The sequence below is a fragment of the Berghia stephanieae genome, chromosome 1, assembly GCF_034508935.2.
Source record: "Berghia stephanieae isolate SIO BIC M18660-M18661 chromosome 1, UCSD_Bste_1.3, whole genome shotgun sequence".
NCBI classification, from domain to species: Eukaryota; Metazoa; Mollusca; class Gastropoda; order Nudibranchia; family Aeolidiidae; genus Berghia; species Berghia stephanieae.
The window spans coordinates 68,434,568-68,457,696 of NC_088360.1; the positions used below are offsets into that span (position 1 = coordinate 68,434,568).

Sequence of the window (23,129 nt, forward strand, 5' to 3'; positions counted from 1 at the left end):
TGCCCAACGTCTTTATCCGGAAGACGGCAGTGGACGGCAGTGCCGGGTCGTCGGGGTCAGTCTCCGGTGTGGGTTAGCCCTTAGTATGCATCAGGCCACTGTAGCATAAGCAACGAAACAATAATTAAGGGGCGGTTTTGGGTCTTATTATTAGGAAAATCCTTCGAAAAATTGATTTTGAGATTTTGGTGGAAATTGATATTTTATTACCCTAGAAATAATATAATTGAAGTCCAAATTCTCAAAGTTGACTATAAAGGCATGAAACACACAGTCGAAAATGGTACAGATAGTAAGAAAAGTGTGAAAAACAGGAAGCTATTTTGCTATTTTTTCAAAATGTCATATTTTTAAGGGTATGGGATACTGTGTCAAACGTTTCTCTGAATCTATTCAATGAAATTGTCTGAAAATTTCCACAGTTATCACAGAGATAATGTATTGTGTCACCATAGAGAGATTTTTTTTTGATAAGATATGTGAATTTTGAATTATAATCCTGATTCTGAATTTTTAACATAAATTTTGTCATAACATTTTGATTCTCAACTTTGTAATGTTTTAATAAAAATTCCATAAGCTAAAGCCGTAAAAGCGCTCTATGGTGACACACTATAGTACAATGTTCACAAGATGGAAGAATATGGAGGTCATTCCTTCATTAGTTTTTGTGGAACGTTTGCCACAAGATTGTTACATTTTTTGATGTCAGACCCCCAAATTAGGTCGCAAAATGGGTATCGACACAGATAATTAAAATTTTTCACCATAAATGTTGTTTTTTAACCTATAATGACGATAAAGAATGATTAAAACCGCCCAATATTGGTAATTAAATTTTTTTTTGAAAAGACCCAAACCGCCCCTTAAGGGATCTTGTATTAATATCTATAATTTTTTCTCTCTCTCTCTCTCTCTCTCTCTCTCTCTCTCTCTCTCTCTCTCTCTCTCTCTCTCTCTCTCTCTCTCTCTCTCTCTCTCTCTCTTGAAGGATTCTTACCAGGACCATGACAAAATTTAAAGATGGAGATGATAGAGATAGACAAAGGGGTAAAACCCCTCATAGTACCGGCCACAAACTACCAAAAAAAAATATTCAGAACAGCTCTAACATATCATCATGAATCAACTTGTATTTCAAGTAAACGCGTCTTAGCTGGAACACCATAATATCACAATATCATAATATTGCACATGGTTTTATTAGGATTTGATTGAACTCATGTCCGATTGAAATCTAACATAGCATGGAATTTAATGTTTCAATGTTCAAATGCTGGTTCTCCTTTTTATTCAATTATTCTAACCAGTCACAAATGGCATTTGGATAAACGTTTTAAAAAATCAACAATATGACAGATTCTCAACTTCCGCTCACTGTAAAATTACAATGCCAAATCAACGATTAAAGTATCATTGAATACCTACACTTTATTTCTGTATTTTAGATTCATTGAATACCTACACTTTATTTCTATAATTTAGATTCATTGAATACTTACACTATATTTCTGTATTCTAGATTCATTGAATACCTATACTTTATTTCTATAATTTAGATTCATTGAATACTTACACTTTATTTCTGTATTTTAGATTAATTGAATATCTACACTTAATTTCTATAATTTAGATGCATTGAATACCTACACTTTATTTCTGTATTTTAGATTCATTGAATACCTACACTTTATTCATTATAAGTTTTTTGTCATTTTTGACTAGATTCGTCTACCTTGGAATCAAGACATTTAAGACCATCAAACCAATGGATGAACACATCAATCAAAAGGGTAAGGCGGATGGTGAGAGATCAAATCTCAGTGAAGGTCATAATTTCGAGGCTAGCTAATTGAGAAGGGCGTTTTGTCAGTGTGGGGTAATAATGTAACCCTACCAAAACGGTTTTAAATGATAAAGGTACTGTCTTTGAAATACAAAGTTTTCAACCTAAGAATCATAAGTGTTACCCATAATGAGTAATAAATTACGCATTTCTACTGTAATAGAATGGCAATTCAACCTTTACTTTCTAATTTCTCACTCTTATAACAACTTGGTTCGTATGCTATGGTTTAATGCGGACAAATAATCAGCAGTAAGGAACGCTCTATGAATTTAATAGATTGCTATCTATGTTAACACAATAATCATTCTAACTTATCACTTAATGATTATGATTTTGTAGTGTGTAGTCACCGCGTTAGAACGCAACAAAGAATGGATGTATTTACTCTTCTAAACATCTGTAGATATATAAGAAAATATATTGGTAAAATCAACTGTTTCAAGGCACATTTGCTGAAAAGATAGAAAATGAACACATTCAAAACAAACAGATGTAGTTTAGAGATTTTAAAAAGTGATTTTCAATAAAAATTCAAGATTTATAATGTTAACAAAATATTACATTATTTTATACTATTATTATTATATTTTTTCTGTCAGCTGTACCCACAAAACTTCCATAGAAGATAAGAACTGTCAGAAGTTATACAACGCCTTGTTTAATTTTTATCTTATCTGCGTCCAAATATTTCGTTGGCAGTAATATGTTACTAATGACTAGATGTTCTTTCCACAGTTCAATCTTGTGATGGTGGAAGCCCGTAATCGGTGCTGGGAGATGTGTTGTCATCTGACCCAGGTTCTATTAATTGGGTGAAGTCCGTCAGAGAGGCATCTGCTCTTGTTAACCTAAATGCCCTGATATAATATAAGAAAATAAGATTTTAAAATCCAGTAAGTGTATGTTAAACATAACCTGATACAAAAAAATTCAAAAAGTAATAAACAAAAATGAATATAACAGCTTCCAAAAAGAACAAATTACCAAACACGGAACGTTTCGGGCTCAAAACCCTTCTTTGGTCAACAACAACAACAACAAAATAATAAAAACATAAATACATTACTAATTTAATCGTCGACCTGTTGTTTTAGTTATGTATTTATGCTCCTATTGTTTTTGGAAGAGTTTTGAACCCGAAACTTTCTTTGAACCCGAAACTTTCAGTGTTTGGTATTTTGTTCTTTTTTTTAGCTGTTATATTCATTTTGTTTATTACCCAATTATGCCAGAGATTGATGTGTCAGTTAAGGGCGTTGAAAATCTGCTAAATAATCTAAAAACAAGTAAGGCAGCGGAACCCGACAATATTTCACCACGGCCTCTAAAAATGGTAGCAAGGAGTTGGTCCCTGCACTGAAAAAACTATTTGAAATGTCTCTTAAATCAGGCGTCATGCCCCAAATGTGGAAACATGCTTATGTACAGCCAATCCATAGAAAATATGATAGGAAATTGCTGTAAATTATCGCCCAATTTCCTTGACCTGCATATGCTATAAACTACTGGAGCACATCGTAAGTTCCTCTATGACAGATCCTCATGAGTCACATAAATTACTGAATGATGCTCAGAAAAGGCAGATTATGTGAAACATAACTAGACTCTACAGTCGATTCCTTCTCACTGGAACTTGACACAACCCGACCTGATATGCCTTGATTCCGAGACAACTTTTAATAAAGTACCACATACGCACTTTCTCTGCAAGATCCAGAAAGTTGGAATAATTGGTCAAACACTGAAATGTATTGAATCATTTCTGAGCGACAAAACCCAAGAAGTAGTTGTTGGAGGTCAAACTTCGCCTATAGGCCAGGTAACCCATGAGCCCCCCAAGGATCGGATCTACGTCCTTTGCTTTTACCTGTTTTCATTAACAGCATTAACAGCCTTGACAGCTTAACATCTGAAGTTCGTACATCCACTCAATTGAAGATAGCGTCGATTCAACAAGGACTTGGCAAAACTGGAAGCTTGGGAGAAGTCAGGGCTTATGAGCTTCAATGTAAGCAAATGCAACGTGCTGACGATAACAAACCAAAAAAAAAAACCTGTAACCGACGACTACCACCTTCATGGCCAAAAATTAGATACAGTCAAATCTTCAAGATATCTTGGACTAAATATTATCCATAACCTCAATTGGAATCACATGTCGCAAATGTAACATCAAAGGCAATCAAAACAAGCGCTTTTTAAACACGAAACTCAGTGGCTGTCCCGTCAAATGTCTATTCACCTACAAAACTATAGTAAGACCCTTCTTCGAATATGCAAGCATAGTATGGGTCCCTACACCAAAACTGATAAAAACAATATCTGCAGGGATAATAACTAATAAATACTCACATAACAACAGCGTGACAAAACTCACAGAAAGCTTAGGTCTGGAAAAATGCAACATCTTCGTGAAAGAAACAAGATATAATACCGGCAACACCAGCATTAAAGTCCCCAACTCCATTAGACCAAACAGCGTCACCTCTTAACAAGAGGGCACGAAACATACAATCAATTCAAACATCAAGAACAGACAAGCGCCCACACTCTTTCTTTCCCTCGGTCGTCCGTTTACGGAATGAACTCCCTCAGGAGTTGATAGAAACTAAAAACAAGACAGAATTTGAAAGTGTCTTGGAAGCGTGGAAAAAATATCAAATAATAAAATGATCACAGCCTGTATTCTGAATCTGGGAGTGTGTTTGTGTGTGTGTGTGGGTTGTGAAATTCATAAATGTGAACTGTTGTCTGCATCCTCTATTTCAAGGGGCTACTACAACGACCACGAAGAAGAAAACCAGACACGGTCGAGTGTTTCTGAATTGGCAGACTTAAAGTTTGGTTACTATAACAACATAACGTATTAGTGTTATGTTGTGTGCAAAAGGCCTATAATTCGTTGAATGCAAGGCTAAAAAGTCTATATAAGTTTTGCTTTATAAAAACAGCGACCGGCTGAACTCTACACCTTCGGTCTTGTGCCATGACGTAAAAGTTGGATGTGTTAAAGATATAAAGAAGGAAACAACAGTATAAATCGGCTCCAGAATACATTTGGAAATAGTATGAATTCGTTATATACATAAAACTAATTCATAATGGAGACGATTTCTACTGCTGCTTCAGATTGGGCCTCCACTTTTTCTTGCATGTCCTAAGACAATTAGAGAGGTCGTAAATTACTTTGCAATAGACTAGTGTCCTATTCAACGGCTAGAAAGCATTTGCTGCAGTTTCTTTAATACCATAGAAGCCTGTGTAAACTCTGGTTACATTAACCTTAGGCTCTTAAAGACTACTCACCTGTGAGGAAAAGTCTAATTTCAATTCTTTCGTGTCGCAAAGGTTGGATGAATCATATGTGATCAGTGATATGTCAAAGGCATATTCAGATCACTATTTAACTTCGAAAATAAAACTTATTGTGAGATTGATAACAAAAGTGAACTGAGCATAAGCACGACGATTCTTAACACTGCACAAATACAATAGAGGGAAAAAAATCTAGAGATATTGGCTTCGTGGCTAAAAAGAAGAGCTTTTCAACTAGTCAGTAGAGAAGCATATTGAAAGTCGGCCTCAGGTCAGCCAATCTATGACAAGTAGAAGGCTCTTTTTAAATTCTAAATGGTTTTATTGTGGAAAAGTCATCTATGGTTCAAATCGCTCATAGAAATTGTTCATTTGTCTTTAATGGGATGACCTGACAAGGTCTGACGAAAATGTGGTAATGATTCCTGGTGGGGAAATCTCTTTGTATTTTTTGAACCCTAATGGACAGTGGGCTACAGTGATCACCAAAAATGTGTTCCTGGCATTGCGTCCATGGGCAAGGTACTAAACGCTCATTAGCCCACTGGACTCAGGTGTGAATGAACACTTCGATAAAGGCCACGAGATTTTAAGTATAAAAAGACGCCTAAATGTGACTAAATGTATGAAAAGGAAACTTGGCTCCATGTGGCCTGCTGGTGTAACAACTGTGGTATTATGAAGCGCATTGAGCATGGTAAGCTCGTGGAAATGCCTCACACACACACACACACACACACACACACATATATATATATATATATATATACATACATACATACATATACATTGTGTTGACACCAATATTTAGTAGGTCAAAACCCAACTTACACGAGAAAAAAAACATTGACGAAAGTGAAGCTGGCAATGACAAAGAAGACAGCACCCTTGAAGGAGTTGATGGTGGTGTAATAGATAAGGGTAAACAAAGTGGAAGAGATCAGACTAGACATGGTCTCCACAACCGATAAACCTGAAAATAAAGCACCTGTTGGGTGGGGGGGGGGGGAGCGAGAGAGGGGAGTGTTAGGCTAAGCGTGAAATTTGACAGATTGAAATCATTATGGTGAAAACAAGATTTTGTCGAAGAAAGAAATAATGATGATGAGGGCGACAACATGACAATGACAACGACGACGATGATGACGATGATGATGACGATGATGATGATGATGATGATGATGATGATGATGATGAAGATGACGATGATGATGAAGATGATGATGATGATGATTTTGATGTTGATTATAATGAGGATAACGGTGGTGATGGTGAACAAATAAATTGATATACGAGTTAAAGTTTAAAGATACCGAATTAAGGAATATAATGAAGCAGCATAAAGACAAAAATGTAAATATTTAGCGACAAAAGGCTGCTCTTTGGAAATGCTCATACTGTAGCAATGACTATCCCGCACAAATCTTTGGGCCTCTTTTTCGCTCACAAAGTGCCCAAATTCGCGACAAAATATGGGACGAAGCCGTTCCGTACATGCAATTTTAAAAAATTAATTACGACGCTGTTTGTCGATGAATATGACTGAAAGTTGGCACACAGTTAGAAAATAGGTCATTTTAGATTATGTCAAGCGACAAAACTCGTACAATTACCAGAAGACCGTTAAAAATAGATTTTTACTTTTTGGAGTACAATATTTCTAAAACCACAAAGAGGAGAATGTTTGTCGCTAATAAGGTTATATATGCACATTTCTTCTATTTATATTTCAAATTTCATTGGATTATGATAAGTACTTTTCCCGTATTCTCACAAAACATCAACTCAATTTGCATTTCCATGAGTGAAAATATGGAGACGGCCATTTTGCTCCCCCATCACGCGACACGAAAATGACGTGAGCCAGGCAAGGCTGCCAGATGGCTAGACTTTAATCTGACCAAATTCGACTTCAAAAGTGGCTAAATAGAAAATCATATGGCTTTCACTATTAAGACTGGTCCATTTAAAATAAACTAAATTTTAAGAAACAGAAAATTGAATAGACTAGGATAAATGTCACTGAGACAAAAATAGATGAATAAAATTTAATAAAAGAAACAAAATTATATATTTGGCCACACACGTGGCCATCTGGCAACCTTGTTCGCGATGAATGATGACACAAATCCTCGCGCGTTTTTTTTAAATTAAGGTATTGTTTCATTGTTATGTCATAGGGATAGTAGATTAACTCTCTCTCTCTCTCTCTCTCTCTCTCTCTCTCTCTCTCTCTCTCTCTCTCTCTCTCTCTCTCTCTCTCTCTCTCTCTCTCTCTCTCTCTCTCAAATAAATACTAGAAATAACATAAGCCATGGACTCACGGGACTGATTGATAATAATTTAGCAGGCATTTTTCGTGTCATTTGTATGGGTTGTAGACACAAAATTACACTTCGGAAAAGTTCCAAATGATCAATATTATGTATATTTTAAAACAAAATTATAGTTGACCCTAGCCATACAGCTCTAAAACTATACAAGTTAGAACTCTTCTGATGTCTTCATCATATTTTCTGATAATTTTGCCATAAAATTGCCAAGTTTCGATATCTAATTCCACGTTTTAAGCGAGATACAGCCACAAACCAGAATAAAACGCAGAAAAAGCGTCCCATATTTTCCGTATTTTTTTTTTTTTTCGCTTTGTGAGTCATCTAAATAAATGACACATTTGAAACTGCATAACTTTGTTATATATTAATGGATTTTCAAAATTCAAAAAGATTTTTACTCAGGGCTTTGATTTAAGAGTGTATTTCCTACAAAAATAGAAAACAAATATTCATTGCTACATACTAACATTAAAAAAAAAAACATAAAATTCTACCTTGTTCCGTAGGAGGAGTCAGTTGTGACAGAAGAGCCCTGGGTATTGGTATGCATCCAAAATACAAACTACCCAGCAAACCCGCTGAAATGGAAAATTATAGATTCTTATCGGTTCGTTTGGTTCATAAAAAGTAATTAGTAATTCAGGATTTTGTGTCTCAAAACTTGTGCAATAGGCTATTTCTGGTTTAGAGCCATTGTCATATCGTGTACAACTATGATTATCTAATTTTATCAATGACTTACTTAACTCCCATCAGTGAACAAATAGAAATAATAAAAGAAGAAGAAGAAGAAAAGAAGAGCGAAGGAAGAAGAATGAAGAAGAAAGAAGAAGAAGAAGAAGAAGAGAAAAGAAGAAGAAGAAGAAGAAGAAGAAAAGAAGAAGAAGAAGAAGAAGAAGAAGAAGAAGAAGAAGGAAGAAGAAGAAGAAGAAGAAGAAGAAGAAGAAAAGAAGAAGAAGAAGAATGAAGAAGAAAGAAGAAGAAGAAGAAGAGAGAAGAAGAAGAAAAGAAGAAGAAGAAGAAGAAGAAGAAGAAGAAGAAGAAAAAGAAGAAAGAAAGAAAAGAAGGAAAGAAGAAGAAGAAGAAGAAGAAGAAGAAGAAGAAGAAGAAGAAAGAAGAAGAAGAAGAAGAAGAAGAAGAAGAAGAAGAAGAAGAAGAAGAAGAAGAAGAAGAAGAAGAAAAGAAGAAGAAGAAGAAGAAAGAGAAGAAAGAAGAAGAAGAAGAAGAAGAAGAAGAAGAAGAAGAAGAAGAAGAAGAAGAAAAGAAGAAGAAGAAAAGAAGAAGAAGAAGAAGAAGAAGAAGAAGAAGAAGAAGAAGAAGAAGAAGAAGAAGAAGAAGAAGAAGAAGAAGAAGAAGAAGAAGAAGAAGAAGAAGAAGAAAGAAGAAGAAGAAGAAGAAGAAGAAGAAGAAGAAGAAGAAGAAGAAGAAGAAGAAGAAGAAGAAGAAGAAGAAGAAGAAGAAAGAAGAAGAAGAAGAAGAAGAAGAAGAAAGAAAGAAGAAAAGAAGAAGAAGAAGAAAGAAGAAGAAGAAGAAGAAGAAGAAAGAAGAAGAAGAAGAAGAAGAAGAAGAAGAAGAAGAAGAAGAAGAAGAAGAGAGAAAAGAAGAAGAAGAAGAAGAAGAAGAAGAAGAAGAAGAAGAAAGAAGAAGAAGAAGAAGAAAGAAGAAGAAGAAGAAGAAGAAGAAGAAGAAGAAGAAGAAGAAGAAGAAGAAGAAAAGAAGAAGAAGAAGAAGAAGAAGAAGAGAGAAGAAGAAGAAGAAAGAGAGAAGAAGAAGAAGAAGAAGAAGAAGAAGAAGAAGAAGAAGAAGAAGAAGAAGAAGAAGAAGAAGAAGAAGAAGAAGAAGAAGAAGAAGAAGAAGAAGAAGAAGAAGAAATGGCATTATATAGCGCTTCATCCCGTTGTCACAGGCTCTAAGCTCTTTATATACAGTGATATAAAACAATATATTACAGTAAGAAAAGTGTATATATGGAAAAGTGATACGAATTTAATTTAACGATAATAAAACATGATAAAATAGTATAGCAACTCATGATGTAAAAAGATAAAACTTAAAGCGAGATTTGAAAGTTTTCAACGAATCCGAGTATCTCACGTGTGATGGGAGAGAGTTCCAAAAATGGGGCGCCGAAAATTGAAAGAATTGCTCACCAATTTTTACGCAAGGCCTTATGTTTGACTAGGATTGATTGGTCATTGTTTGACCTCAAAATTCTCTTGGGGGCATGGATGTTCAGAAGGTCTTTAATATAGGAGGGATTGTTAGTGCTCAGGGATTTGTAGACAACAATACAAATCTTATAGGCAACTCTTTTCTCTACATGAAGCCAATGTAACTCACGGAGAAGGAGAGTTGCCGATGGATATTTGTGTTTATTTCGTACAATGAGTCTGGCTGTGTTATTCTGAGCAACCTGACGTTTACACATTTTGTCTTTAACTAAAGTCGCCCAGAGGGGATTAATTACAATAGTCCAATTTGGATAAAACAAGGGAATTAATCAAAAGTTCTGCTACACGCTTTGGTATTAAGTGATGAATCTTAATTTATTTTTTTCCATTTCTATGTACATAGATTGTATGGTGTTAATCACATGGATTGTCAGCCATTTTTGCTTGATTGGAAAATTCTATTGCAATGTTTCCGAGAGTAATTGCTGATTTATTTGCCTTCCGCACATCAAGATTTCAGTTTTATCCTATCGCTTAGTATTAAATTGTCTTGGGTATACCCAAGATTTAATCTCGTTAGAACAGCTCGAAAGTCGTTGTATTAAGAATTGTGAATTAATAAGGGGTACTGAATTATACATTTGCGTATAATCTGTGTTATGCACCAAAAGCAGTGCGCAAAATGACTGACAGGGTCATTGGTGGCCAATCAAGTTATTTTATTTCCAACTCTTTAAATCATATATCACAGACTTAGTAATATTAAACATGGCAGTATAGAAATATACATAAACAGGAATATACGTTATGTAATAAAACGTCAATGCACAAGTGTATTAACTAATGATACGAATATAATGTATTCTTAAAATATATTCAATTGTGACATTATTGAGAAGTAATTAAATGTAATTAAGTGTATTATTAATGGAAATATCAAATTGGTAATACAATTGCAAAGGGCAATAACTCAATAATAATAATAATACACCATGACACCTCCCTTCTAACCTGAAGGATACCATAACAATTTGCATAAAAATGATACTTCAGATTGAATTTGGATATCTCATTAGAAAGGAGCTGCATGTATACAGTGAAAAGGACAGGGCTTAGAACAGAGCCTTGTGACAGTCCAAAGTTTTGTAAAACTTGCTCTGACTGAACACAATTGTCCACGACAGTCTACCATCGATCCTGCAAATATGATGTACACAATTTAAGAGCAATTCCTTTTACGCCGAATGTATTTTCTCGTCTTCTTAACAAAATATCATGGTCAATGGTGCCAAAAGCAGCTGAAAGATCTAAACGGCATAATACATTGATTTTGTTAGCATTGGCATTAGATAACAAGTCATTAAAATTTTTAAGCAGCACCGTTTCAGTACTGTGTTGCTGTTTGTAGGCTGACAGGAAAGGTTGGTCCACACTATTGTTCTTAAGTGATAGATGTGTAAGAACTACTTTCTCCAAAAGTTTTGACAAAAAAGGTAAATTTGATACAGGATGATAATAGTTTAATACATTGTGGTCCAGTGCTGGTTTCTTCGGTTGTGGTTTGACGAGGGCACTTTTAAAACACGATGTAACTTCACCAGTCAGTATGGATGTATTTATGATTGATTTAATGGATGCTCGATATGTGGCCAAAAGCTATGCTGGTAAGGGATCAAGGTTGCAGGATTTAATGGGGGTTTTTGTGATCAACTCTTTTACGAAACGTGATGAAACTGGGTTAAATTTGTCAAAAGGGGTACCACAGAATGTATGAGTCATGTTGATTTAATTCTGAATGAATGTTATGAATTTTGTCTTGAAAAAAGTTGAATTTGTTTGGCAAGCCTTTTTCATTGAATGTAGATGGTAATGAAGTGCATCTTATACGCCCAAGTAGATAATTACAGATGCCAAATGATGTATTTCTGACACTTCTTGGTACTTATCTACTCATTTCTTGTTATCAATGTACCTTCCGCTATCTCTATATTTAAATCTTTCATTTATAGGATTATTTAACATAAAGCGCTTGATTTTGTCCCGGTATTAAAGATTTCCTTGCTTCAAAGATTTGTACAGTACACATTTATGCCATCCATTCATCTGTCCATTGTGGTCAGAAAACTTTCATTTAAAATATCGATCAATTAAAACGACACAAAAAAGCATCAGTGATACTCCTTTCGAAGAATCAAAAATTATATTTATTAAAGGTTCGCGATCACATTTGTCTGTCAATCTTTCAAATAAAACTGCCCAGTCAATACGAAATAAGTATGTTTAGTCAGTGTATACGATAGAACTATCGACAAAAAGTAGAAAGCGATCAAACTACCCTTACCTATGTACAATCCAGCTGACATTTGCGATAAACCAAACACGACAAAACCAGCGATACCACTTAAAGCACACACGACTCCAGTATATTCAAGCGAAAGTCTGTTTCTCATCATTCTCAAAAATAGAATTGTAATAGCGGCTGAACCAACCTTGGAAAATACAGAAAATAAAAATAAACAAAAAATAGCATTTTTAAAGATGAAGAACATTTTTTAATTACTTGAAACTTTTGCTAAAATTAAAAGAAGACAACATTCTCACCAAACCGCAGCAGGCCAAACAATTTAGACAAATCAAAGACTTGTCTTTAAAAGAAGACATTGTATAAACAATGAAAACGCCTAGAATTGAAAAATTCTTTCATTAGTCATAAATAAGGTTAAAACGGTCTCAAGTAAATATATCATAAGCTCCTGGTAAAAAAAAAACGTTTAAGTATCATTTGGCTGCTATTGTGAATGAGAATTTAAAAGCAGTATTAATGACAGAATGCGTTACCTTTCACGTATTAAAAAAAATAACCCTTCATCTACAATTTACATATTTACTTTTTAGATGGAGATTTGCACTCACTATTCGAATGGCAGTGTAGATTCCTATCTGAACTGAATCCCAACAGATAGGATGATTGAGCTCAAAAAGCGTCTCCACATTTTGACGTCCAATGTTAGTTAAAGCAACCAAGATGAAAGCACACAGACCAAGAATGTATAGCCGCTTCTTCTGTTTGCATTCGTGAAGGAAGTAAAACCCAACAACCTGAAATTTACGACGAGAAGATGGTTGAACGTTTAATGATTACTATCATCTATCGCCACGGTGGCCCTCATTTCAGTCTGCACTTTTTGTTTTGGCCAGAAAACGTTTATTTCATTTATATCGATATAATAAGGCGACCCTCAAAGTCCGAAAGTCTCAAATTTCAAGATCATTACATCTCTGGGGTTCAATACCTATGGACAAGATAGGGATCATCTAAATCATTAATGAAGTTAAAGTGTTCTGGATGAAATGAAAAATGCATTTTGTTTGTCTCCGTCAAATTACACTAAAACGTTCTATGTTGATCCTGATTGTAAAACTGTCATTCCTATTTATTCTTAGTCTTATTCTATTCTTATTTCCATTCTTTCTTTCCATTTTATTCTCATTGCGTCATTTTTAAAGTTATTTTTGTGTTGTCGTTTTTATGCAATTGGAAATTTTAGTTCCGAATCTTATTATTATTTCTAACCATCGATGCAAGTCTTCCTCGTGCTAATTCAACAACATTTATATCATTATTGCTTAGGCAAAAGAATCAGGTGCAGACGAGGTTTTTCTAACCCTCTAATCCTCCCATTAGTTGCTGGATCTCTTACATCCTACTTTGCGATAGACCAATTGGAATAGCCCATTTATCGCTAAAGAAACCGGGATAAACACCTCCTCCACTCGCCTTAAAGCCATCTTTATGTTATGGATTTCTAGTGTATCTAACAGTGATGTGATGAACCTTTTTGATGTGAATCTTGGGGTGCCATGAGACGACTTTCTTCCATTTGACAGTTTCAGGCAGAATGAAGATGGTGCTGAGCAAGGATATCAATAGCAATCCACACAGAAGGATTACGGGAAGAAAGAAACCATCGAATCTGATTAAGTAACCGACACCGATCTGAAATTTTGAAAGAAAAAAGTCAAATGAGTGATGTTTGTTTACAACAATAAATACTAGGTCTAGGCAAGCATCGCATTTCTCACATTAACATAATGCTGCACAATGAAATGGCATCGAAGTTAAACTTGAACTTCCGTTGAAAAAGGATAGTATGCTATGTTTATATGTGTTAGGGTTTTCTTCTCTTATTCTTTATCTGAAATTAGATTTGGATAGTTGAACGACCGTACATTGACACAAATAAGCTTATAATGGTGTGTCACGCTTTGTTGGGCATATCAAATATTTGCCTGTTTGGATATGTCCATTATCAAAAGTTCGTCATAAAATTATTAAAATTTATGTGGAGACCTATCTTAAGGCTAGCTACATGAATATAATAATATGTTAGAAGGATTTGGCTGACGATTTCAGATTTAATATAAACGCCCCCCCCCCCCCCCCCCCCCCCCCCAGCTTAATACAATAGAGTAGACACAAAACATAATATGCAAATAATATAGGACTACAGCCACAACTTGATTCATAAGCCTTTCTTTACCTTTATTCAACAATGATTTTAGATTTTTCTTACCATTAATGTCAAAGCAGCCTAAGTATGAATGGACTTTTGTAACGGATCACCTCAAAACGGCATTATGTCTAGATGGACTAGATGCCGACAAGTTCTTTGGCAATCAAAGTCGTTAGAAATGTCAGTTTTTACTGGATGTCACTTCGTGTGACTAAATCCATCGTCTTCAATAGTACACAGACGTGTACCAAGTGTCATACAAGACGTGTACCAAGTGTCGTACCCATGACTGTAAATTCAACTCTATGCTTGCATCGAGATCACCCCGACATAATCCCCTTTGGAGACGATGGGTCACATTTGAAGATAAGAGCGTTGGATTGCGAATGGCAATAATTATTATATGATCTACTCAGTTTTTTGAAAAATATTTTTTTAAAGATTCATGAATCATTCGCTAGTTTTAAATTCCCCACTTCAAAAGGTCTCCTGTATTAGTAAATGAGCATAAACAATGTTTTAAGTGTCACACTATGTAAAATCATTTGTTTGAACAGATTCGTGAATCAACAATTTCATGGCTTACACTTTAACAAAACCTACCTAAAATTCCTTTTGAATTCTAAATTCAATTATTATAATATTGAGTGTATAGTAAATGAATGGTACAACGTGCAATGCATTACTTGATTCTCACACGCCTAATAAATACCATTATGTGATATTATCATAATGTCGTGCATCGATTCTTACCTGCGCTGCAGCAGCTGTAGGAAGCATCAATCCCTCAATGAGAGCAAAGTTCACAGCTCTATTTTTTGCATCTGGAGTGATATCTGCAATCATTGCAGTTGTGGCCAATATTAGCGTAAAATAGGAGCCTACCATTCCATCAATAGCAGCTCCGATATAATATAGACGAATATTCCATTCAAACTTGACAATGAATGTCAACACAAGAAGTCTTATAAACCCTCCAAAAATGGAGGCCACCAGTACTGGCTTCCTCCCCAAATAGTCTGAATAAGACCCGACCAGAATACAGGTGATGCACGCTGGCACGCCAGAAATTATGCCACCCTCGAGTAAAATCTGTGATGCTTCCTTCTGGACATGGTCGGTAAGTTTTTCAAGCTGAGATGATGCATTTCCGCATTTAAAATTACTCGAGTCGTTGTAGGTGAATTGGTACTTGTCTCTAGCTATACGATAAGAGAATAGCTGAACTGACAAAGGAGACAGAGAGAGAAAACTGACGACGTAGAGGACACAACAAAATGACATAACTGCCCATACTCGCCGGCGGAATATTATTTCCGATTCCGTCGGGTCTGTAATGCTGACTGCATGTCCATTGCTTTTCTCCTTCTGGTCTTGTGAACAGAGAGGACTTGTTTCGTCATAAAATGGTACAGGTATGGGCTGTTGATTGGTCATTTTGAGGTCCATTTATGAATCAATGTCACGAGTTTCTTCTTTTTGTTCTACGTCGTCACATCATAATCTGTTCAGAAAAAGAAAATGAAAATTTGTGGTTATAGTTATACTACTCCTTTTCGGCTTGATCCAACTCAATTGAAGTTAATACAACAAAAAGAGGCTCCTTGAATCTGATATAATATATACATATAATATATATATATATATTATATATATATATATATATAATATATATATATATATATATATATATATATATTATAATGAAATGAAAATGGGATGGAAGTTTACAGGCAGTTTGATTCACTTTTCATACTTTTACATATGCCGATAATCTGAAAGTGAGAACGTCAATTGCTAATTTGACCAATAATTGTTAACTCAAAAAACGGGGAAGTTATGTCGATAAAGTTTCAAAGAATGCTGTCAATGGCCTAATGGACTTTGTATATCTATCGTTACTACTAAAATTACAGAAGAGAATTATCGCCAAAATAAAACGATCAAAAACTACCCTTAACCTATCTTTCTACTCAGATCTTGAAGAACTGCGATTCACCACATCACACACAACAGAACAGGAAAGTCGAAGTTGTTAGGCATGTAAATCACACCAGGACATGACAATAAATATCTCAAAAACTCAAAGGTATAAAAGGAAAAGATGGCTCTGATCATTTCCGCTCTCACCACTTTTTCTTGAAAAGTTATACAAGATTGCCAGATTTAATCTAATGACCATGTATGCGATTGTGAGTGGTATGAAATGACTAGATTTTCCTTGACAAATTATGTGAAAATTGCAAAATCAAATATGACAAGTGAGTGGAGCAGGCACTTATGTTGGTAACAACAAGATATGAAGTGAATAGAAAAGTGCCAGAAGACAATAGAGAATAAAAATTTTTTCGCGGCGGTGGTGGGGTTTGAACCTGCGACCTTATTGGTACGACAACTCCGCCTGGCAGGTGAGAGCGTGGCTCTACCGTGTGAGCTATCCACGAACACAAAAATATTCGTTTCAAACTCAAAGTCATTACTAGATCCCTCTCTCACCCACTTCTTGAGACCGCCGATTCGTTCGTACACCACCGTCGCGAATAATTTTGACCAGCAGTTAAGCTTAATAGCCAATATTCTCAACACAAACATATAACATAGAAACGATTGAGACATTGAGTATGCTCCGGTGTATGGGGTGAATTTTTTAATTCAGAAAAGTGAGTGGAGCAGGCACTTATGTTGGTAACAACAAGATATGAAGTGAATAGAAAAGTGCCAGAAGACAATAGAGAATAAAAATTTTTTCGCGGCGGTGGTGGGGTTTGAACCTGCGACCTTATTGGTACGACAACTCCGCCTGGCAGGTGAGAGCGTGGCTCTACCGTGTGAGCTATCCACGAACACAAAAATATTCGTTTCAAACTCAAAGTCATTACTAGATCCCTCTCTCACCCACTTCTTGAGACCGCCGATTCGTTCGTACACCACCGTCGCGAATAATTTTGACCAGCAGTTAAGCTTAATAGCCAATATTCTCAACACAAACATATAACATAGAAACGATTGAGACATTGAGTATGCTCCGGTGTATGGGGTGAATTTTTTAATTCAGAAAAGTGAGTGGAGCAGGCACTTATGTTGGTAACAACAAGATATGAAGTGAATAGAAAAGTGCCAGAAGACAATAGAGAATAAAAATTTTTTCGCGGCGGTGGTGGGGTTTGAACCTGCGACCTTATTGGTACGACAACTCCGCCTGGCAGGTGAGAGCGTGGCTCTACCGTGTGAGCTATCCACGAACACAAAAATATTCGTTTCAAACTCAAAGTCATTACTAGATCCCTCTCTCACCCACTTCTTGAGACCGCCGATTCGTTCGTACACCACCGTCGCGAATAATTTTGACCAGCAGTTAAGCTTAATAGCCAATATTCTCAACACAAACATATAACATAGAAACGATTGAGACATTGAGTATGCTCCGGTGTATGGGGTGAATTTTTTAATTCAGAAAAGTGAGTGGAGCAGGCACTTATGTTGGTAACAACAAGATATGAAGTGAATAGAAAAGTGCCACTTTTCTATTCACTTCATATCTTGTTGTTACCAACATAAGTGCCTGCTCCACTCACTTTTCTGAATTAAAAAATTCACCCATACACCGGAGCATACTCAATGTCTCAATCGTTTCTATGTTATATGTTTGTGTTGAGAATATTGGCTATTAAGCTTAACTGCTGGTCAAAATTATTCGCGACGGTGGTGTACGAACGAATCGGCGGTCTCAAGAAGTGGGTGAGAGAGGGATCTAGTAATGACTTTGAGTTTGAAACGAATATTTTTGTGTTCGTGGATAGCTCACACGGTAGAGCCACGCTCTCACCTGCCAGGCGGAGTTGTCGTACCAATAAGGTCGCAGGTTCAAACCCCACCACCGCCGCGAAAAAATTTTTATTCTCTATTGTCTTCTGGCACTTTTCTATTCACTTCATATCTTGTTGTTACCAACATAAGTGCCTGCTCCACTCACTTTTCTGAATTAAAAAATTCACCCCATACACCGGAGCATACTCAATGTCTCAATCGTTTCTATGTTATATGTTTGTGTTGAGAATATTGGCTATTAAGCTTAACTGCTGGTCAAAATTATTCGCGACGGTGGTGTACGAACGAATCGGCGGTCTCAAGAAGTGGGTGAGAGAGGGATCTAGTAATGACTTTGAGTTTGAAACGAATATTTTTGTGTTCGTGGATAGCTCACACGGTAGAGCCACGCTCTCACCTGCCAGGCGGAGTTGTCGTACCAATAAGGTCGCAGGTTCAAACCCCACCACCGCCGCGAAAAAATTTTTATTCTCTATTGTCTTCTGGCACTTTTCTATTCACTTCATATCTTGTTGTTACCAACATAAGTGCCTGCTTCCACTCACTTTTCTGAATTAAAAAATTCACCCCATACACCGGAGCATACTCAATGTCTCAATCGTTTCTATGTTATATGTTTGTGTTGAGAATATTGGCTATTAAGCTTAACTGCTGGTCAAAATTATTCGCGACGGTGGTGTACGAACGAATCGGCGGTCTCAAGAAGTGGGTGAGAGAGGGATCTAGTAATGACTTTGAGTTTGAAACGAATATTTTTGTATTCGTGGATAGCTCACACGGTAGAGCCACGCTCTCACCTGCCAGGCGGAGTTGTCGTACCAATAAGGTCGCAGGTTCAAACCCCACCACCGCCGCGAAAAAAAATTTTTATTCTCTATTGTCTTCTGGCACTTTTCTATTCACTTCATATCTTGTTGTTACCAACATAAGTGCCTGCTCCACTCACTTTTCTGAATTAAAAAATTCACCCCATACACCGGAGCATACTCAATGTCTCAATCGTTTCTATGTTATATGTTTGTGTTGAGAATATTGGCTATTAAGCTTAACTGCTGGTCAAAATTATTCGCGACGGTGGTGTACGAACGAATCGGCGGTCTCAAGAAGTGGGTGAGAGAGGGATCTAGTAATGACTTTGAGTTTGAAACGAATATTTTTGTGTTCGTGGATAGCTCACACGGTAGAGCCACGCTCTCACCTGCCAGGCGGAGTTGTCGTACCAATAAGGTCGCAGGTTCAAACCCCACCACCGCCGCGAAAAAATTTTTATTCTCTATTGTCTTCTGGCACTTTTCTATTCACTTCATATCTTGTTAAAATCAAATATGACTAGTCTAGGCTGTTCCAAACGCAACATTAAGAAATCAAATTTAAAATTTGCATGTGCACTTAAAACATTTTAGGGCCAAAAAGTGCATAATATGTGTTTGGACTTGCAATGTATGTATATTTAACGTAGGTATCGACCATATTTAGTGAACCTGCAGTTCTGTAGTTAAATGGGGATAAACTATTGTTCAATCACATTAGGGAAACATTTACAATGTGGTTCCCTCAAGGATATGTTTCAATTTTTATCGTATTATAATCAAGTACAATAAATCTATTAGTAATGCCATTTCCTATATTTATTGACTTTATTCCTTATAGTGACAATACAAAGGGGCTTATGTACTAGTGTCATGGTGCTCCAGCTCAAGATATTTATATTTTCTGAAAGCGCTAAATTTTCTTTTAAATGATAACAAATATTCATCAATTTTTAAATGTGACCAAATTTGGTCTGAAAAAGTAAATCCTGAAACGTGCTCTGCAGAATCCGCCTCGTAGAGAAACCAGATAGCGTCTTTCCCCAGTTCAGAGAAGACGTCCTCGCCCCGAGGATAGGTAACTCACATTTTTCCAAGTCAACCTAAATCTCGTCTCCTTCCAAAGTCAGAGAAGTTCAGTACAGGGGACTCTTGGCCTTTGGGGTTTCATTCGGCTTGTTCATGGGGCATCGTACATCATTCATCAGAGTGGTGGTTTAATAATAATAATAATAATAATAATAATAATAATAATAATAATAATAATAATAATAATAATAATAATAATAATAATAATACTTTATTGCATCCCAAAAAGGAAATTTTTTGTACAGACGTGTTATAATTTACACATAAGATAAAAATACAATGGAAATAGGATGTATATATATAAAAAAGGAGCAGCTCTATAACCAGAGCTGCGCTTTATAATATGAATAATTTCAACACTGTAAAATAGTTAAAACTGTCACTATAAATTGAAAATTGAAAAGATTGCAAAACAAATAAATTAATAAATTAATATTTATATTTTAAAAAAGTAAAAATGAGAAATAATTATATAAAATGATTATTGCTTGTTGTTATAAAGCCTAATACTGGACGGCAGAAAAGATTTTCGGTGTCTCTCTGTTTTCGTTGAAATAGAGAAAGGGCGACCACTTCTTTCTGACATAATAATTGATGGTCTTAGTGGATGATACTGGTCATTTAATATTTTAGTTATTTTATTTATACAAAATTTCTCGTATAAAAGATCTACATCGTCAACATCATTTATATAGCGTTTAATGGATTTTTTAATATTTGAATTTATTTTGTTCCTTTCCACTGCTAAGCAATTGCCTCCCCAAGCTGTTATACAAAATGACAAAACACTTTCGATTACTGCTCTATAAAATAATGTGCAGAGGGTTTTATCTATTCTAAACTGAGAGAGTTTCGATAAAAAATATGTACGTCTGCACATCTTATGCCTAATTATTTTCAAGTGTTCATCCCACTTGAGCCTGTCATCAATCGTTACACGAAGGTATTTGTAGTGAGGAACTCGCTGGACGAATTGGTCCTTTAATTTTAACGGTTCTATCGGTTCCTTCACTCTCCTAAAGTCACTCACTAGCTCCTTTGTCTTGCTTATGTTAAGTTCTAGGTGGTGGGCATCACACCAAGACACAAATCTATCAATTTCTTGCCTATAAGCCACTTCGTTGCCATTTGTTATGAGGCCTTGAAGAGCGGTGTCATCTGCAAACTTTATTAAAGGTACACTCAGGTTTTGACTTCAACAGTCATTCGTGTATATTGTGAATAATACAGGGGACAATACACAACCTTGAGGAGCGCCAATATTTGTAGTTATACAGGAAGATTTGTTTTGCCCTTATTGAACATATTGTGCTCTCTCCGTAAGAAATTCGAGCACCCAAGCAATTATATACTTGTTTAAATTCAGACTAGTCAATTTTTGAACAACCAACTGAGGTTGCATTGTATTGAACGCTGAAGAAAAATCTGCAAAAAGCAATCTGCAATAGCTCCTATCGTGATCTAGATGCCTGTAGATGTTGTTTGTAAACAGCAAAATGGCATCCTCTACGCCACGTCCTGGTTTGTAAGCAAATTGATGACTATCACTCAATGGCATAAACTGATTCCTAATTTTAACAAGAACAAGTTTTTCTAAAGATTTCATGACTATTGAAGTCAGTGCAACAGGTCTGAGATCGTTCATAGTTTCAAGTTTTTCTTTTTTTTGGAACAGGAATAATTTTCGAAGTTTTCCAAATTTCAGGGATTGAAACGCATTGGAGGGACCAGTTAAAAATATGTGTATAAATGGGGAAAGCTGGTGGGCACATTCTTTTAATAGTTTTCCTTTCAATCCATCCGGCCCAGCAGCCTTCCTCTCGTTTAGTTTCGAAAATACGAATCTCGTTTCCTCTTCACTGACCTCAACAGCCATTTCATCTTCCAAAGCCCTGTCTAATTTATGTTTTTCATTTTCAATATCAAATTTGTTTGCTGTGTCGAAACGTGAATAAAATTTATTTAAAGTTTCAATTTCGATATCTTCTGATATAATCGTGGGCTTTGGATTATAGTTCACAGCAGTTTTAAGCCCCCGCCACGTGTCCCGTATATCCCCAGAAGAAAAGCATTTTTCAATTTTATTTTTGTACTTGTCTCTACAACTAGATATTACCCTCTTTATCTCTTTTTGTTTTGTTTTCAGATCTTTTTTGTTTCCACTAGTATAGAGAGTTTTCTTTTGGTTCAATAAAAGTTTTAGATCTTTTGTTATCCAAGGCTTGTTGTTAGGATAATATTTTATTTCTTTTTTACAAGACACTAGCTGTTCACAGAATTTTAAATACTCACTCACACAGTCATTCAGCTCATCCACACTATCACATGATTCGATAAAAACATTCCAGTCAGTGCATTCAAAACAACCACGCAAATCTTCACACACACTTCCGTTCCAGATCTGTACACTTTTCTTTACTGGTTTTACACGTTTAAAAACAGGGCGGTAGGTGGGGAGTAGCAAGAGCATGCAGTGGTCAGATAAACCTAATGGGGCACGGGGTAAACATTTATAACTATTTTTAATATTACACAGGAATAAATCTAATGTTTTTTTGTCCCTTGTCTCGCAGTCCACGTATTGATGAAGTCCCGGGAGAGTAAAATCGTTACATTGGTTAAAATCGCCAGTGACCATCAATACGGCATCGGGTGACTTAATTTGAATGTCCTGTATTTCTTTCCTCAAAATATTTTTCGCTGTGGTGTTGTCTGATGATGGTGGAATGTAGACGTTGATGATGATGACATGAGTATATTCCCGGGGTAGGTAATATGGTCGTGACGAAACAGTAATAAATTCAATCGTCACAATACATTTTCTTTATCTGACAGTTATTGGGGTGGCACCATTTGTTGTTAATATATGTGCACACCCCACCCCCAGTTCGTTTATTTACATTAGTCCGATCTCCTCGAAATAGTGAATATTGTTCAATATTAAAACATGATGATGGTATGTGAGGAGATAGCCAAGTCTCTGTTAACGCTATTATGGAGGCTTGACGATAGTCACTATTAAAACGACACAGTGAAAACAGTTCATCAATTTTATTTTTCAGTGATCTTACATTACCTGTCACTACACAGGGTAAAAATGGACGAAAAGGCCGTCTGTTAAATTTTCTTTTTATTCCTCCCTTTCTCCCCCTCTTTCTTACTTTAATAAACGATGTGTCAATAGTGGGTGGTGGGGGTGACACGGGTTGGAGGGATCG

At 35.9% G+C, this 23,129-nt stretch overlaps 1 protein-coding gene across 6 annotated transcripts in view; it reads right to left on the reverse strand.

Annotated features, from left to right (window-relative positions):
• Positions 1 to 917: 917 nt before the first annotated feature.
• The window catches only part of LOC144980210 (proton-coupled folate transporter-like), a 26,117-nt gene continuing 3,905 nt past the window's right edge, over positions 918 to 23,129 (reverse strand). For all 6 annotated transcript variants that reach the window (XM_078927831.1, XM_078927819.1, XM_078927809.1 and 3 more), the window contains 7 exons: positions 14,939 to 15,689; positions 13,507 to 13,668; positions 12,585 to 12,770; positions 12,013 to 12,160; positions 7,995 to 8,078; positions 5,996 to 6,152; positions 918 to 2,706 (listed from right to left, as the gene is read on the reverse strand). In XM_078927831.1, coding sequence (XP_078783957.1) covers positions 2,586 to 2,706; positions 5,996 to 6,152; positions 7,995 to 8,078; positions 12,013 to 12,160; positions 12,585 to 12,770; positions 13,507 to 13,668; positions 14,939 to 15,634 — 1,554 coding nt within the window. In that variant the 5' untranslated portion in view covers positions 15,635 to 15,689 and the 3' untranslated portion in view covers positions 918 to 2,585. The remainder of the gene's footprint in view (positions 2,707 to 5,995; positions 6,153 to 7,994; positions 8,079 to 12,012; positions 12,161 to 12,584; positions 12,771 to 13,506; positions 13,669 to 14,938; positions 15,690 to 23,129) is intronic.